The following is an 18,923-nucleotide window of genomic DNA, read 5'->3' on the forward strand; positions in this document are numbered from 1 at the left end:
AGGAACACTGTGGAGCTGCCGTTCAGGTTTTTCATCAGGTAGTTAACAAGTTATGACCTGTAATCAAAGTAAGCAGTACATTACAGAGATTTTTCTTTGTTGCATGTAATCTGTTGAAATGCTGGCATTTAACATGAGCGGGCTGGGGGGAACCCTGTGGCAATACCTGCCTGTACAGCTTTAACTATGTATTTATCTCATGGCCCATGTATTTATGCTGTATATCAAATTGAAAAACAATGAGCAGCTGGAGCTGCCTCTTTAGGGGGTTGTAAAAGTGAAGCTGTACTTTTTGTGATACTCAGCAATCTCTAGTGTTGAGTAAGTGTCCTGATTTCCTTTGCAGTTGTTGTAAAATGGTTTTCTTCCCTTTGCTATGCATTTGTAAAACTGCAGCATAGTTCCTTCAGGCAAAAATGCTATATGTATGTCAGCTCTCTTGTTTCTGTGGTGGTGGGTTGGCTATCTTTTGGTTGTTTTATTTAAATCTCATACACTTCCTATTTGATGTCGCAACTGGGACTGCTATTGCTGTGAGTATGTCTTTCATTTATGCACATATGTACATGTCCTTCCTCTATTCAGCATGCTTTGACAGAAGAGATGGTTCCAGAGAGAAAGATCTGACACAGGCAGGAGGAGATACCCGGCTAAGAGGTGGATTACCGCGTGACTTCAAGCCACACAAAATCCCAGCCCAGCAGCTAGGTGAGTGCAGTGACTTCCAGCTGTAGGACTCTAAACCCCAAGGATACAATGCAGACATGGTGTCTGCTGGTTCTTTGCTGACTCAGGAGACAGAAAAGGTCCTGACACAGCTGAACTAGTCCTGTGACAGGAGGTCTCTCTTAAAGAGGGTAACCCTTCTCTGCAGGATTTTGCTACTTTTTTGGGCAGAAATTTTGCCCCTTCCAGGGATGTTCATTACCCTATTTCAGTCTGAAGAAGCCCCTGGAATACTACTTTACAGCAAGATAAGGCACATGCAGGTCCACTGCACTCAATTCTAAAAAACAGGCACTAATGATTTTCAACAGAACTGAATAAATTTTCCTTTTCTTGTCTAACTTCCTTTTTTCCCCCCCATTTTCCATCTCTGCACATATCGTCATATTTGGCTTTGTCGTCTGTTTTCTACAAAGTTCTGCAAAAGTAATGTCATCTGAGGGAGAAACTGTCTGCAGGGCATTTATTTGTACACAAATAATATTTTACCATGGCAACCCTAATTTTTTTCATTACACAGTCCTCTGGATCATGAAATAGCTTTTGAACAGCTGGTCATTCCCCTGCTTCTTCTGCAGCTGATATCTTAAAGAAATCTTAAAAATAGATTGTTACACGCACAGAACCAATAAAAAAAAGGGACACCATCCATAGAAAAGGTTTTCTTCAATAGTCAGTGGCTTTTTTTCAAAACAATAAGTAAGAATTACTTATTTTAAAGCAATTAGTGATGTTATTTTGCCTCTTACTAGGCCTAATTATATTTACTTTTACACCTATACTGTAGCATCTGGTACAAATTACTGTCCATGGTGTTTTGTTATTTCTGGGTTATTAAAAATTTTTGCTTACAATTTTTTCTTATACCTGATTCATTCCATAATGTCCAAAGAGGATAATGTCACTTGAACATTTTTTTGAACAAAAAAATGCTCTTCTATTTTCAGAACTAAAATTTGCAGCAGAATACAGATAGCCTATATTGGAAAGAACAGTTTACTTTGGCCAATTGGACATTGCTCCAATGGGGTCCTCAGATAACTAACACAGACCCTAACTTTACAACTAGCTGTCCTTGCAGGAGATGACACCTGTTCACGATGTACACTGACCTACAGCTTTGTCCTGAGCCCCACTGCCATCTGAGGTCTTTGGGCTGAACAAGATGTTGCTCGCATTTCAGCTCTGAGGTCTTTGATTTCCCTGGCCCTAAACCAAATCCTAACTTTAGCTTTCTGCAGAGTAGAGGATAAACCTCTCCAGTTCAAAATATATGATGTCCTTCTACTCCATCCTGAGCCCAACTGGATTTTCCTGAAATTTTGTCTTCATGGGAAAACTTTGCAATTTACAAGCTAGTTACACTGGCAATCATTGTATAACTACCTGCTCCAGTACATCTTGTTTCAGTGTACTGTAAATCCCTTCTTAAATGAAAATATACTTGCGTTTGAATTAATATTTTAACTATACTTTTGCAAGTAGTCCCTATTCTATATTTCACAGAATCACAGAATATACTGAGTTGGAAGGGACCCACAAGGATCATGGAGTCCTGTACAGGAGGTCACATCTCAAGAGTCACACCAGGTGCCTGTACTTGTTTAAACTCCTGTCTTCATGTAGAACAGCAAAGGCTGTTTTTTCATCTAGATATGACTAACCTCCAGTAACTAGACACTCACAGTACAGCTTTAATTGAAGAATTAATTTTTGTTCTCACCTGAGTAGTTGAAATATTCAGCAAAATGCCTAAATCTTACAGTAATTCTGTGGGTTTGTCCAGGAACAAAAACCTCCTTGAATATCGATTCCCAAAAACCAACATATTAATGTTTCTTTCTTCTTCTCCCTGAGTTCATTTCATAAATGCTCATCTCTAGCAGAGCATCTGGGGAGCACAGAAGGGCTCAGCTTTGTCATGTGAGGTCTTTTCTTGCGGTGGCTCCTGTCTCTTGCTAGCGAAGCATGGTGCTGTAGCTTGGATTTATGCCAAGAAACTCCTTTACACACATGCACGTGGAAAGACTACTTTTGACTGCTACTTTTTAATCTGCAGTTTTCATCACTGTGAGATTGCCCATCTCACTCTGGCTCTCCTACTTTGCCAAGGATGGTGCCACTCCAGCTTCTACCTACTGGCTTTCTTTTCTCGGCAAGGCTGAGCAGCCTGTGTTGTGAGGATGTAGAAGGGAGTCTTGTAGAACTGCATTCCCTAGGACAGATCAAGCATGGGTATCCTCTTGACACTCCTGATCACTTACACCAACTGCAAAATCACAGTGACTTGTGCGCTCTCTGTTGACTGAAAAGGACAGAATTTGCAGTTAAAGCAATATCCAGTGGCCTTCAGGAGCCATTGTCTGGCCAGCAGGCCCATACTCAGCCTTGTAGCCAATGTTTAGATTGCATACAGTCCAGTCACAGAATCACAAAATAATAGAATGGTTTAAGTTGGAAAACACCTTTAAGATCATCCAACTATGCCAGCTCCTTAACTAGACCATGTTCCTAAGAGCCACATCAATATGTCTTTTAAATTCCTCCAGGGATGGTGAATTAACCATTTCCAATAATCTGCTAACTGTCTGGGTTTTTTTAAAAAAATCATAGAATTCAGATGTGAGAGCAGCTGTAAAACATTCATTAGCTGTTAAACTGAGCATTTTGTGCTAGCTATTTCTCTGACACCTGAATGGTGGGGGTTTTTTTGAAAGAGGAAGTTGCAGTTTGCTGGTGCCAGCAGAGTTTTTACAAAGCGACAGTCACTGGGATTTAACTTGTTTAGTAATTTCACATGCAGGTGTCATTCTTGACTGTTCCTTTTACTCTTCTTCATGAAACCATGATGATGTACAGCAAGAATCCACTTCATTCGAGCAGAACTTTCCTTTACAGGGAATATAAACAACATCTGAAAAATATAATCATAAAATAATACAATCATTATAAAAAGTAGCCTGATACTTTTAATGTAAGAGAGTACTTTTAATATAAGAGAGGGGTCCTGTAATCTATTTGTTGCCCCTCACAAAGAGTCAGCTTTACTGAGCAGTGACTTCATGCCAGCTTTAACTTTTCTGAGATTGGCCTCCTGGTCTTTTCCCTACTATGACTAGCCTGCATATTGCCGAATGATTAAATTTTTTTAAGGATTACTCAGTTCAGCCACTTTTCTGGAGAGTGCTGCAGTACTTACAGATACACATGTATCTCATATATATACATATATACAGCAAATGCTGACTGGACGTATAAAACAGATCAACCTGTTCCTGTCTGTGGCTATGGCTCTGTATTACAACCCTCAGCAACAGCCACTCTTGCCAAGCTCAGCCACAGCAGGATTCCCTTCACTGAGCTCAGCAGCTGAACCAGCACTGGACTGATTGCAATTTCCATTAACAAATCCAGGTGCCCCTCAAGATCAGTCACCAACCCTCAGCAATCCAGAAGTAGTGGAGAGCTCCATGGATCTCCACATGTAGTTTTCAGAGCATCAATTAGTAGATGCAACTTCAGTGCAAGAGTAAATACACCAAATCAAGATGCAGTATGTGGGGACAGCATGACAAACACATGCACTTTGTTAGGACTAAACCATGCCAGGCTGTGCAGAGCAGGGCCTTCCAAAGCATTATACAGAACCAGTTCAACAGAATGCGAACGAATTTCCTCTCTGAGCCATCCCCAAAAGCACAGAGGAGTACCTGCTACGCTGATGTACACATGTGGCTCATTCCATAGACAGCAGGACAAGAGCTTTCCCCTGCTTCAGCTGGCAGTTGCCATTTGCTGCTAACAGTACAATGTGATAGCAACCAGAAACATTAAATAATACTGCCAGGACTTCTTCTTGCTCATCCCATGGGTGCATTTCTTCTCTTACCCCACCCTCAGATGGTAAACCATATGGGAGCAGAAATGTCTAGCACAGCCACTGGCTGCTACTACCTTCTACCTTACCAGTGGAAGTATTCCTACGGCACAATATACTTCCAGAGAATGGAGAAGACAACAGCTGCAGAAACTGGCTAACAGGCAAGATAAGAATTGTCTGGAATTCTGAAGCACAGGAGATAATGGGCAAAGGACAGAAGAAATATGAATATACCAAAGCAAAGTTAGATTAGATGACCTCAGCTCAAATTATTTGTATTTTTCTTACTGAAGATAAATATAAAAACATGCCAGGACTTCTGCCTAAGTAGACTTGTAAAGTGTCATGCATGATTATAGTACCATTAAAGCATGTAAGGCATAAAATAATAACATTAACACATGTATATGAGAAGACTGAAGTTTGAACACTGAAAGGCACTACAAGACCTCATTTCCTTTTCCAGTCCTGGTGTCCTTTTCCAACTGAGAACAGTACTGGTGTCCAAGGTCTGAGAACAAGTGGAAAGTTTGGATGTGCCTGGGCATGCAAAGAGGTCTTTTTACGAAGTGTATTTTCCAGGATTTCAAAGCAAACACTGGAGAGGACAGTATCTGTAGCTGTGCAGAGAATTTGGAAAAGCTCAGACTTTAACTATTGCTCGTCTGCTTCTCTGGTGTTGCAGTTAATCTGCAAAAATGAAAGCAGTCAAATTAATAAAAGTTAAATGGCAGCCCATGGATTAACTTTGTGCTTAAAGCAAGCTCACTCACTTAGTAATAGGAACTGACAGGATATGTAACTGGCCTTCTGCCTTATCCTAGATCTCTGCATTCCCCATCCCAAAAGGCAGTAAGGACTAATGTGGCTTACACATTTCCTGTCTGGTCAGGAACAAACTGGGCAAATGCTTACGGAATTAAACTCTGCCATCTGTAGAAGGCTCTTGTACCTCTCAAATACTCCTGTATAATGATTAATGGCACTTCTGACATTGGTTTTCCCTTGTGAGATAGCCTGGTTAGCATGGCCTTGATTATGTAACTCCCTGATATGAAGAACACAAACTAATTGAATGAGCACCAGGAAAGGACAGGGTGAGATTTCAGGAAACAGGAGTTAATAAGGCACAAAATGCTTTTACAAATTCATTATTAAGGAAAATGTCTTCTATACATTTCTTGGAAAAGAGTGTAGTGGGCCACTCTGAGGTTTTACATTAGTTTCAGGAATTCTTGGCTCCAGAGAGGTTGCAGCAAGGTGCCAGTTTAAAAACCAGTTAAACACATGGTGCTGTAAAGTTTGGTGGCTGACATGTGCAGCTAAGCCACCTCTGTTAAGAGGTGGAACATCTTGAATATCATCAATGAAAAAACTGAGGGCATTAGCCACTTCAACTGCTCTTAGTGAGTGCTTATGTTAGTGAGTCATCAGCATCCATTGGCTATTTGGGCCGTCAGCTCTTCAAAAGTGGTGTATACTGGATAATGCACTATACTGAATTCTGTGCAAAGATAGGCATTTGTCAAAGCTGCTGGAGAAATTTAGCTCATCAACTGCCTTACTACTGAAATTAATTCATGGAGATACTGAAATTGGCCAGAATAAACTTTTTAACACAATTTGAAGCATTAGAAAGCAGGCATTATTTATCTGCACAGGACACACAGAGGATCTCTCTTCATTCTGTGTGTGAGGTGAGAGTTTACAACAGGTTTTTTATCCATCATAAACATAAATATTTATTAAAATGTGTCTCTTATCTAATACATAAACATCACTTCCCTAGAACTAATTTGCATGCATCCACTGCCTGCTGGAAGTCCTTTTATGGTCCTGGAGAGTAATAAAAGGGGTCTCTGGTGGTCTTTCCTATTCACTGAATGCTTTGATATTAAAGCATGGTATTAAAATTAAAGCTTGTATTTGAAATACTACTATGTGCCACCAGCCAGATCTGGCAAGTATGCTATGTGGGCAGCCCTAATAGACAAATAGTTCAGAATTTCAGTCCTTGCAATGTAACAAAATAAGTGAACTTAATCTCTTTGTTAGATGCAAGGTGAGGGAAGAACACTGAGACAGTGGGGTTGGAGACTCTATCCCACAAGGAGGGGCTCCAGGACCAGGTCTGGTACATCTGGGAAGGGAGATGACTTCGGCAACACCTAACAGCAGTCCTGGTATGGACAGGAGAAGGACAGAGGAAATGCAGCATCACAACTCCTCAGAGTGGTGCACAGCTGGTGAGTGAGAGGGAGAAGCACAGCTGTAACAGTGGAAATACAGAGCTTTGACAAGGAAGAAACATTTTCCCCAGAAAAACAGTCTAGGAGTCAGGGCCCAGGCAGGCTGTGCTGTCACCAGCCTTGGAGGTTACCAAACCCCAGCTGAGCAACCTGATCTAAGCTCAAAGCTGGCTCCGTCTTGGGCGGGGTTTGCACTGGACACCCCTTGTGGTCCATTCCAAACTGAGTTATTCTGTAACCCTAGGAACTACTACAAGCTCTTGGAGCATCTCAGCAACTGCTGGACCATTCTTAGCTCGAAGTGCAAGGGTACCCTGCCATGGCCCTCTGGAAGGGCAGGTTTAGTGGCTGGGAAGGACAGAAGGGCAACTTGCGGTAACACAGGAACTCAGGTAGGAGCCTCTTTGTCCTCGGCAGATGGGTTTGAGTGGACATTTCACCATTGTGAACGAACACCTGACAGGGAGTACATCAGACAGATCCAAGCTCTTCGAGTGGTACCCAGTGACGGCAGAAAAGCACAAGCTGAAAAGCGGGAAAATCGACTTAAACATAAGAAAACACATTTTCGCCGTGCGGGAGGTGATACTCTTCGGCAGGTTGCCCGGAGAGGAGGCGGCACGCCCCACTCTGGAGGGCAGTCCAGCCTGAGCCACTCCGGCCTCGGGCCACCGTCCGGGGCCGACCCCACTCCGCGACGGAGTGGGATGGGCCGCCCACCCGCGGTGTCCGCGGGCCCTCCCCGTCCCTCCCCCGCCTGCCCGGCCGCGCTGCCCTCCCCGCGCCCCGCCGGGGTGCCGAGCGGCCGCGCTCAGCCCCGCCGCACACCGCGCCCCGGGGCGGCCGCGCTCAGCCCCGCCGCCAGCCCGGCTCCCGGCGCGGAAGATGCTGCGGCTCTGCCTGCTCGCCGCGCACGGTAAGCGGCGGCGGAGACCTTCCCGCCCGCCCGGGACGCGCCCGGGCGCTGCTCCGGGGGCAGCGGCGGCCCCCCGCCCCAGCCCCCAGCCCCCAGCCCCCCAGCCCGCGGCCCCCGGGCCGGGCGCGCCGTGACTGGAGCTCGCTTTGTCCTTGCAGCTCTACGGCTCGCCGGGGCGGCCTTGCTCTCCCCCGGGTCGTGCACCTTCGAGGACAGCGCCTGCGGCTACCAGTGGGACTACGCGCATCTGCCCTGGACGCTGCACGGGGAAGGTGAGAGCGCTGCCGCCTCCGGGCGCAGCTCCCCCTGGGCTCACCTTTCTCCCCGGCGCTGCGGGACCCCGCTCCGGGCGCTGCCGGACCCCGCGGCGGGGCGGCGGCATCTCGGGGTGCCGCTGCTGCCGGCGGGGCGGCGCCGCTCGGCTTCCCCGGGGAACAGCCGCCGTCGCGGCCCTCCCGTGTGGGTGGCAGTCCCCTAACAGCTGGTGATGGGCAGACCCTGCGGGGAGGCGTCTGCACAACCCCGGCACAGGTATCTCCGCAGGTTTCCGCAAGATGCCTCGGAAATCTCCGTTCTTTCTCTTTCTGTTGGGAAAAGGTGTCTTTTATCAAACCATCTTTCTAAAAAAACCCTCACAGCTGCCACATACCTATTAAGCTGCATTATTTTTTTTCGAAATATATTTTGGGTTCTACTCCAAAAGTGGATGCATTTCCAGGGCAAGAGGCAATCTTTGGCAAGAGTATCTTTACAACATGTTCAATTAAGACTTTTCTCCATTTTATGGTACTTTCAGTTCAACAGAAAAAGTCAAGTCTTTCAGTAAGTTGTATTAGACTTACAAGACTTAATGCTACTGAAAAGAGGACAAAATCCAGTCACTGCACAGAGTTTCCCTGCAACTGTAACTACTTCTCAGTAAGTTTTCAGTGTGGGCTCCAATTTTTGAGAGAAACTACATGAACATACCAAAAGACTAAACAAAAGTATACACAGCATGGTTGTAACTGGGTAATGAAATAGTTTAATTTTGATTATGTGCTCACCAAATTGTCATTCATGAAGTGAAAGTTATACTCACACAGAAAAAGGGACTATGTGGTTTTAGTTTTTAAGCACTAAAACAGGTGCCAAGAATAATGAAGAGGTGAGTACAGATATGAAGAGATAGACACCCCCTCAGAACCCCTTAATCAGTGCTCCATTCAAAACTGGCTGGTCCAATTTTGTATTCCGCTTGTCACTCAGTTGAGGAAAAAGATTTTTTTTCCTCCTGTTTCGTGCCCAGTTATCATCTATGCAAAAGAAGTCACCTTCATTGTTACTTTTTAGATTAGTTAGTAGGCTTTGAGAATGTACAAAAACGCTAACTCAGAAAAGCCTGCAAGGATGTCATAATTAAAATACTTGATTTTCCTCTTATTTATTTGATATATATTTCTTAGTTTATTTATTTATTTAAATATACAAAGATTTTACTGTATTTTTGAAGATGCTAGTGGAAATTTAGTAACCATCTTTGCTAACCCAGCTATGCCTCCTGACATCATGCCCTCTTAGTCCATCTGTCTGCAAAGTAGCACTTACTTCCTCCTTGTGATTTACAGGGTAGTGGTAGTGGTATTGATTCAGCTCCAAGGGACTGTGAGATGCTGGGAGCAATATCTGCAGAAATGGGTGTGCATCATGTTGTGCACATCCACACTACAGTGCTTCAAGACACAAGGATGTTTAACCAGAGGTTTGGATCAGCAGCAGCCTGCTTTTTTCAGTGCACAGAATGCAATTTTTGTTACTGTAGTTTGATCTTTCTGTACAAACATAAACATACCAGTGGCTGCGCAGCTTCTGTTATTGCACATCTTATTTTCAGAGATACATAATGGAACTGTAATACTCTGGTAGAATATGTGGTATGCCAGCTCTTGTAATAGGCATAGTTCTGTCAGCATTTCCATTATGAACAGTTTTTCTGCAGTCTGTAATTTGATCATAGCAAGACATTCTGTGCAAACATTTGGCACACAAGGTATTATATTAGTCTCTTCAGAAATACATTCAAAGAATCACAACTAAATCTAGCTGAAAATAATTCATTCAAATCTACACAGCAGGTGTGCAAAACTAGTCTTCCTTAGATGCTCTTTCATTCTTTTGCCTCCTAAAACCATGCTCCTTTTGGCAGCACCGTGTCCTGGTGTTTGCTGGTCAGCGTATGTATATGTGGTAATTTACTGGGACAACAGGGGAAGTCAAAAATGGGAGAGACAGCTTAGCTCTGAATTGTTCCACTTCTCCTTGCATTGCTTCAAAGTTGCTTTATCATTTTAAAATGTTATTTGTAGTATAGAATTACATTCAGCAGGTCTTTTATAGGGATTGTCTGACTTGCAGTGCCAGTTCTTTCATCTTATAAATCTCTCAATAGTGTAGTCTTGTGCCAAACTGTCAAGGTGATGTAAACATAACTAAAACCGTGCCCAGGAATTTCCACTCCATACTTGAAAGTATTTTGCCCACTTGCCAAGGAAGCCAGTATCTTCTGGTGGGCCAGAATAAGTGAGAATGTGAGAATAAGTTTTGCTTTTGTTTACAGCTATGCAGTCACACTAAAATGAATATGTTTCTAAGGTTCAGCTGCTGTTTTAAATGTTTCTGGATTCTCATTAGTGTTCTGGTAGTTCCAGCATACAAGATTTTTTTTTGTTTAATTTTAGAATTTTCATAATTGAAAATATTTTTATTCCTTTAGCTAAAGTTTTGATACCTGTAACTGGTACTTTAGGACCCATTTTAATCAAGTGCAAATCAAAAGAAAATACTCAATACTACAATGGATAGCTGTTTCACTCCTAAATGCTTTACTCAAGACTGGCAAATCAGGCCCTAGTGAAGTGGCAGTTTGTAAGAGCAGCCACACAAGAAACAATTCACGCATCTGTCCAGTAGACCTGTGCTCCCATAAAACCTCTGCTTCAGTGAAACCCTCTGTAAGCTTCAGGCTCTCTCACATGACTGAATTCTGGAATAGGACCATCGAGTATATCAAGGTGCTTTTTTCAGCTGTTGGCTTTTTCAGTCACTGGCTAGCTCAGTGTTTGCCTTTTAGAACTATAATGATTTTAGCAGACAAACACCATACAAAGAAAAATGTAAAATACAGAAAAAGCTGTGGATATAAATTTCTAGTGAGCCTGGTTATGGCTGAGAAGCACACCCAACTGAGGTCATGGCCCAGGCTGGGTAAGTACAGCATCAGGCTTGAGGCAGCATGTTCCTTAATGAGCCAGTTCTCTTTTCAGTGTAAGCTGGGAAACCCCATGCAACATGTTGTGGTTCATGTGTTCGTAGGATACCAGCTACACAAGAAACAGTAAAGTTGTTGCCCAGGAAAAGATCATTGTAATATGATCCTGGTTTCTGAAATGAGCAACAGATGAATTTTTATGTTACCAGTGATAAGATCTGAAAGCTTTATGTGAGTTGCTCCTAGACATAAATAAAGGGGACAATGGTCCACTTTCATTTCAGAGGCGTAGGCACGCCCCCAAAAATGTTCTTGCATTCATGATGCCTCTGAACAGATAATTTATTTTTACATTCAGAATATAAGACAAAGATCAAACTCTTGGACCCAGCAATGGATAGGAAATTTAGAAATCACATCTGTACACATTGCTACTGTAGTAATTAGAGCTAGTTGAGAAGTTTGAATACCATGTTGGTTCTACTAACACCTGCAGGTGTATAGAGCATGAGTTCATGTCCAGTTATTTTGGGGCATAAAGCTTTGCAGATGTATAGTGGCTGATTTCCATAGGAATTTACTTCTTTATCAGCAGCGTATGTGTGGCAAGGGAGATGCCAGTTAATTCTAATACATACCGTCAAATGGTGCAGTGTAAGACTCATCAAATAATCTTGAGGTTTTTTTAACCAAACTGCACAATTATTTTAGAGGACAGACATACTTTGTAAATGCAAAATGGTCCTTGAAACAAAGGAAGATGCTGTATGTAATAGGCAATAATCCTGAGTAGAGTAATAAATAAAACCATGCAGACCCACTTAAAACAGCAGTAGGAAACACAGCCTTGGGTCAATTGCAGCCATTCTGAAGTGTTAGGTTTGGGCACTTTTTGCATTCCGCTTACTCATGTCCGGCGCAGAGATGGCCATAACCTGATTGTAAGAACATCCTGCTCACAGCATTATTACAGATAAATTTCATTAGACACAATAATTATGGCATGTCTTTTCTGTGACTCTAGGCAACGTTTACATTTTTGCTTAGAATATCTGTACAGGACTTGTGTGAACTGTGTGTATGTTTTGTTTTCTATTGCCCTTCACTCTAACATAGACCAGTTTAATAGTGCTAAAAATAATGTGCGTTTTGGCGGTCAGCTTACATCTGCCCTAAAGGAGTTTGCTATGCTGCATCTGCTTGCCTGGATTTAGGCACTAGATAAGAAACTGTGTCCATTACCACAGCAACCTATAGGGAAGAGAGATTGTTTATATTAGCAATGTGCTCCAAAAAGCAAGTGATCATTGTTAAATGTGCCTATGCATTGCCTAATGAGTTTTGTGGCACTGAAATACTAAAGGTATAACTGGTAGTTGATACAGCTGTATGCACTTCGCTCTCATAGGGTAATAGACAGCTTCAAATGCATATTTTTGTGTGTGTTGCCTTCCTTCTAAAATTCTGGAAATGTGTATTACTTCGTATCTCATGTTGCCAAGGGTATATTTTAATAGCACACATTTCAGGGGTTTTAATAATGTTTTCTGTTTCTGCAGTATTTTGAATGGAAAGAGAGATTTCACTCAGAAGAGTGATTACATTACATACAAATATGGCCTTATTTTATTATCCTTGAAGCATGTGCCTATTCTTGCCACATTATTCAAAGACACTGTTCCTGTGATACACTCCAAACCGGCATCTATCAGATAACAATTTATGGAAAGCTGGTGAGCAAGCAACATCTTCTAATAACAGTTTCAGGAAACTGAAGTGTGTCTTTTGAAACATATTTATCACATAGCTACACTTAAAAGTATATGGAAAATAATTTCAAGAGACAGGACAGCTATTGCAGGCCATCAGATAAGTCAGGCGTGAGAGCAGCAGCATAAGGAATCTCAAATCTAAACATTGTCTGCATACCATTTAAATAGCTTGTATTTACAGCTGTGCCATATGACTTAAAACTGACCTCTTTTGATCTGAGCTCTCTGATCTTGAATGTCACATCATGTGGTTGTAATATGCAGAGTAATGAAGCAGGTGATAATTGGTGATCCTACGTTTTGTGGCACAGCAAACACGTAGTGCTCCATCACAAACCTACTGGCAAATAAATTAGCACATTTGAACTTAGTTTTCTTTCCATCTATCTACAGTACTTTCCTGTACATTGGAAATACATAATTTGAAAATGTAAAAAAAGTTGTAACATTGCTGGCTTTGTACAATTCTTGAGATGAGACAAGTGGTCTCACATGTTTGTTGTGAGATCACTGTATACTTGCGAATCAAGGAGACTTGCACCAGCTTGTACCTAGCTGCAGCAGAACCAGGCTGGCATACCACAGTGCTTGTTTGCTGGCAAGATCTCAGCTGATAAATTCACCCTGCCATGGGAGCATATTGGTTTGGGTCTTCCAAACCTGTAGCTGGGGCATCTCTGCACCAAGAACTGTCTGATGGAGGGTAGAAGCCCTTAGATTGCCACATGGTCTGTTTTGCCTTGCTCTGATAATTAAAATGTTGGTATTCCTGGCCAAAGTAGTTGAATTTGGAGTGACAACTTTCCTTCCTGAGGAGCGGGGAAAGAAAGACTGACTCACACACTTCTTTTATGCTTAGAATCTCATGTTCTTCTCATTTTCCTTTACTTCTGGTGCCATTTCTCCTATGCACTTGACTTTGGCTACTTAGCCACCACTCTTGTGTTAGCAACTCATATTTTTGCGCTGTTTTCCTGTTCAGTCTGTCACTGGCAGTTTAACAGTAGTACCATGTGTGAGTAGCATTCCATCTTGCTCCAGCCTACCCCTTGTCTTGCTGATCCCAGTATGAAATCTGACATTTTGCTTGCCCAGGTATAACTTCCATCCTAGGCTTCTGGGTAATAGCATTTTTATTGAGCTATGCCCACATTACAGTTATTAGCATCTTTTTTCCCCACCTTCAGAGGCAGATCTTGTGCAAAAATAAGATGCCCAAGAGCACTTTATGTCCATCAAGGGCTTCACCAGCAGTTGCCTAGGCATGATGACACTTGTGATAAGTCTGGCCTTTCCATTTGCAGCTGGGGAACAAACAAAGCCTAAATTGTTATCAGTGAGTCACTGCACAAGAGATGAGTTTCAAAGCATTCCTCCTCTCCACAGGATAGTAACGTTCTCATAAGATTATTTTCACATACAGCTGTTACTGATTCAGTGCTTACAGAGTCAACAACTGCTGTAGTGTGTTTTACACTGAGCCATGGAATTTGGCCACAAGAGAGGGAGGATGACCCTGAGAAAATTCATGTTTACTGAATATACCTTGCACTTCTGACAATAGGCTGGACTTTGTGTTGAATGAAAAACCTGAAAATAGATAATTTGTCACTTCTATTAAAAAAAAAAAAAAATCAAAAGCTGTAGGAGGGAAAAAGAGTATTTGGGAGATGTGATGGAGGTGAAATCACCTCAGTCAAAAAATCACTTGCATGTAACCCCTGACCTTGGAGATGTGGTTGAAGTTTGCTAAAATTCCAGTACAATCATGCAAATCACTTGCTGAAAACTGCTAGAAATATTTTTGAATTGCTTTCTGAAAAAGAATGAAAGATGCAAATGAGCTGAAGTTAGGTTTCTTTCAGGAATTTCAGGATGCAGGCATGGCATGATTTCTTTTTATTAGTAAAACGCTGTCAGGCAGTACTTCATGGTTGTTGCACCTATTACACTATATGTGTAATCATCTTGAAAAATGAAGAGGAAAGCCAATCATTTGCCAGTTCATTTTTTGGAGGGAAGGAAAGGTATTTTCGCTATAAGTTTTGGTCAAGATCCAACGTGAGTCAAGATCTGCAGTGAGGTAAGGTAAGCTTGCACTTGTGCTGAAAGGATGATCACAGACACTCTAGAAGCATTTCTACTAGTAAAGAAGACTTGTTCACCTTGCACATGGTACAGACTTCAAAATTTTAATAGAATCAGCCTGAAAATGCCCTAATATTCTTGTTATATAGGATGCTATCAAGTAGAAGCATTGGAAGTTTATTGAAAAAGTAAGTCCAGACTAGTTACAACTAGTTGGTTTGTTCCCTTTTTTTGAGTTCTCCCATTACATTACCTTCTGAGACACCAGCCACTGTGTGCAAAGAGCAGTACAAGCAAAGCTGTAATTACTTGACTAAACTTAAAGCTTAGAAAAGAGGGTCAAATCTTCTGTGGTTACATCTCAAGAAAATATACTTTTAAAAAATAGAGAGATTTTCCTTTAATGTTTGAGTTTTTACTGTCTTAATAATACTTTTTAGCAGTTATGCTACCGAAGGCCAGATAAAAGGCCATAGTCATCCATGTAATTTTATATAATGCTTTGATTGCTTAGAATGCTTTATATCATTTGAAGAATTTTATTGCTCCCATTGAAAAGAGTAAGCATGTTTTGTCCCATCCTTCCCTGTGCGCCTCTAGACAGGCAGAGGTTAAAGTGTGATTATTGTAGTCCTTCTTCACGTAATAATCAAGCCAAACATTCCTACAATTTAACATAACAATGTAGTGCTCTTTGCTTAAGAGAGTGTCTTCTACACTGTATGGCTGTTCCTCCAACACATTTTCCTTTGCCAAATGTGGCTCAAGATCAGTATTTGAGACTACTCTAAGAGTGTGAGTAATTGTGTTGGTGTACTTTGAATGCTGTTTTAAATAGATATATTCGCTGATAAAGTATGAGCTACATGTTACTAACATTTTACTCTGTTCTGAAAACCTTGTGAGTCTAGTATGAAAATAATCATGAATCATGGTAATTAGATCTCCGTTGGAAGTATTAGTCAAAGTGTTTTAGGAAACAGAGTCTTCACAGTTTTCAATTAGCAAACCATTAAAAAGTTTAAAGAGGCACTGTTGTGACTTGACAATTTTCTTCAAAGTTCCTGGCCCACAAACTGTGTTTGGTATTAAAAATACATAAAGAGCTACAGAAGTGGAAGGTTACAGCTGTTGTATACAAAATCATAGTGAGATGCAAATTTATTGAAGGAAATAATTCTCCGTCTTTCAGATTGTCTTATTTTTTGGATGTTATATCACTGACAATTGATCAATACTGTAAGACTGTTGCCTTGTCTATCCCTCATGGTTCAAAAAGGCTGGAGCAGGCTTCTGCATGACAGTGGTGCCTAGGGAAATGCTAATGCATTTGTGGCAAAATGTTATGCCTGGAAGGCAAAGAAGCCAGACAATCATACCTGATCTATGAGTAAGCAGAAGATTTCCCTGTTCTCTAATAATAACATTAAAGATCATGTTCTAATGCACTAAACAAAATTTAGATTTACTCTGTAAACACTTCAATAAAATTCTAAGTGTTCCACCAAGCACTTTCTGCTTGCAGTAGAAATCCTCAGCTGATACATAGATGGGGAACCTTAATTGTCCCATGTACTTCCTAATTCATTTGTAGATCAGGCAATGAAAATGTGTCTTCTTTCACAGGCCTCTTTCACATTTGCTAAACAGTGTTTTTTCCAGCCTGTAACATAGTTTCTTTTCACAAATTATCATGTGTACAACTTGAGAAGGCCCTTGAAGAAGGCTGGAGTCAGCAGGTGGAATGACTGCTTTCTCTGGGTTAAAGAACTGTGGAATGCAGCAAACACCACTTTAATGTCTGTCTCTTCCTTCCAGGGCTAGATGATGAGGTTGGTGTCTGGCTGTAAGAATCCAACCAAACTTATAGGTACCTGTAAGGCAAAGTCACTTCTGAGTTAAAATCTTTATGGATACTACAAGACTTGTGAGCACTGGAGGGTCTTGTGGGAGAACATTCCATGTTTTTATATTGTGGCCTAGTTCGAAACAGCTTGGCAGAAAAGGCCCTGGGGGCCTTGGTGGGCACCAGGTTGGACACGAGCCAGCAATGTGCCATTGTGGCAAGGGCAGCTAATGGTGTTCTGGGCTGAATTAGCAGTGTTGCCAGCAGCTCAAGAATGACCCTTCCTCTCTGTTCAGCACTGTTGAAGCCCTGTCTGGAGTTCTATCCAGTTCTGGCCTTGTCCAATTCCAGCCTTCCCCGTACAAGAGTGACATGAACATACTGGAGAGGCCCCAATGAAGGACCATGAAGATGATGGAGTGGAGGATCTCTCCTATGAGAAAAGTCTGCAAGAGCTGGGACTGTTCAGCCTGGAGAAAAGAAGGCTTGAGGGGGAAGTTTATATTATAAATAAACAGAAGTACCTGAAGGGAGAGTGCAAAGGGGACAGAGCCAGGCTCTTTCCAGTGGTACCCAGTGACAGGAGCAGAGGCAGTGGGCACACACTGAAGCACAGAAGGTTCCCTCTGAACATCAGGAAACACTTTTTCACTGTGAGGGTGGCTGGGAGGCTGTGGAGTGTCTGTCCCTGGAGATATTAAAGAGTTGTCTGGACATGGTCCTCAGCAACTGGCTGTAGGTGGCCCTGACGGAGCAGGGTAAGAACAGGTGATTTCTGAAGGTGTCTTCCAACCCCAACTATTCTGTGATATCTTCATATTTTTGACTGAAAGTTAAAAAAGCCCTACTTGCAGTGGTCTTTCAGAGATATCTTCACGCACAGTAAAAGAATAAAAGAATTTCTGGTTCCTTTTAAAGTTAAGAATTAAACAGAACAGTCACATGTTATGTGTAGATGCCTGATCCATTTATATGTATGTATCTCTGCACCCTCATGCAAGAGGAGAAATGAGTTTGTTGTAGATCCCGTTAGATGATCTCTTAGTTGTAAGCAGGATATGGAGAACTTGCTACTTACTGGTATCTTTGGGGCTTGATTTGCATGTAGCTAATGTTTCTAATGCTCATGGCTGCAGAATTTCATGGGAAGCAGATAGGTTAAAGTGTACAGCACTCTGATGCATTTTGTGACAGGATCTGTTCTTCATAATTTCCTACTTTTTAAGTAATTTCCATTTGAAGGCTTGTCTTTGATGTGTTCTGTTTTAGACACGGTTGTTATCCTGAAGAAGTTTTTTAGCAAAATAGTTGTGCTCCATCTAATCACTCTTGGCACATCATTCTGCACATGAACCTCCTCGACTGAGACCACAGTTTTGCAGCTGTTTGGCCAAAGTGAGTTGAGTTCATTTTAGGCCATATGAGAGAGTTGACAGAAATTGGCATCACTGTTTACTGGAGTCAGCAGGGAGGCAGATGAATGAATGGATATTGACTCTGAGTTGTTCTCAGCTCATCAGACTAGATTCAGGCAAGTGATGAAACAGATGTAGATGTCTGTGCTGTCTCCCTTGCATCTGTTTGGGAAATAGAGTCCTAAATTCTCCCAGGCCATGTATCCTCAAGCTGACCTGCAGTTCATTATCAGTATTTATGCTGTTGTCTGCTCCTAGCAAATCCCTTCTTCTCTCCTTCCCCTGAGTGCCAGATGCCTGGTGTACTGCTAAGTGTATTTGCTGCCTTAGACATGTAAACACTTGTGGCAAACAATCACAAACATTTACAGCAAACAACCACAAACATTTACAAGCTCTATGTAGGAGCTGGAGCCAGCAGACCAGGTACATGATGACACATTTCTTCATGCTTCACAATCTTCCTGAGATATTTGTTATCCCAGGAGAATCATATTTGTGTACCCAAGTGTCAGGTGATAGTCAATTTTGTCCTGTATGGTTACAGTAGAACAACAGTGAGAATCTGTAGCAGAACTGGAGTAATGCCAATGTTTTCCTATTTTGCCTCTACTCTATAGTAAATAATTTCCCATTATAGAGCCTGACAGTTTGGTGTCATACTTAACAGTTCAGTTCAGAAAATATACTCAATACAGAATGCAAGAAAATGAGGAACTTTTATTTCTGCTCTGGCTTTAAGCTACAGCTTAGTTTACTCTCATAGCTGTGAACAAATTTGGAT

At 41.9% G+C, this 18,923-nt stretch overlaps 1 protein-coding gene and 1 long non-coding RNA gene across 2 annotated transcripts in view; one reads left to right on the forward strand and one right to left on the reverse strand.

Annotated features, from left to right (window-relative positions):
* Positions 1 to 549: 549 nt before the first annotated feature.
* Positions 550 to 8,171, reverse strand: LOC116438216. Its single transcript, XR_004237632.1, has 2 exons — positions 8,088 to 8,171; positions 550 to 3,640 (listed from the first exon to the last, which is right to left on the reverse strand). It is a non-coding gene; the product is annotated as an uncharacterized LOC116438216 (long non-coding RNA).
* MAMDC2 (MAM domain containing 2) overlaps positions 7,548 to 18,923 on the forward strand; it is a 56,232-nt gene continuing 44,856 nt past the window's right edge. Inside the window, 4 exon segments of the mRNA XM_032096954.1 lie at positions 7,548 to 7,628; positions 7,631 to 7,703; positions 7,706 to 7,771; positions 7,930 to 8,043. Coding sequence (XP_031952845.1) covers positions 7,563 to 7,628; positions 7,631 to 7,703; positions 7,706 to 7,771; positions 7,930 to 8,043 — 319 coding nt within the window. The 5' untranslated portion in view covers positions 7,548 to 7,562.

This window comes from Corvus moneduloides, chromosome Z (genome assembly GCF_009650955.1).
Source record: "Corvus moneduloides isolate bCorMon1 chromosome Z, bCorMon1.pri, whole genome shotgun sequence".
Taxonomy (NCBI): domain Eukaryota; kingdom Metazoa; phylum Chordata; class Aves; order Passeriformes; family Corvidae; genus Corvus; species Corvus moneduloides.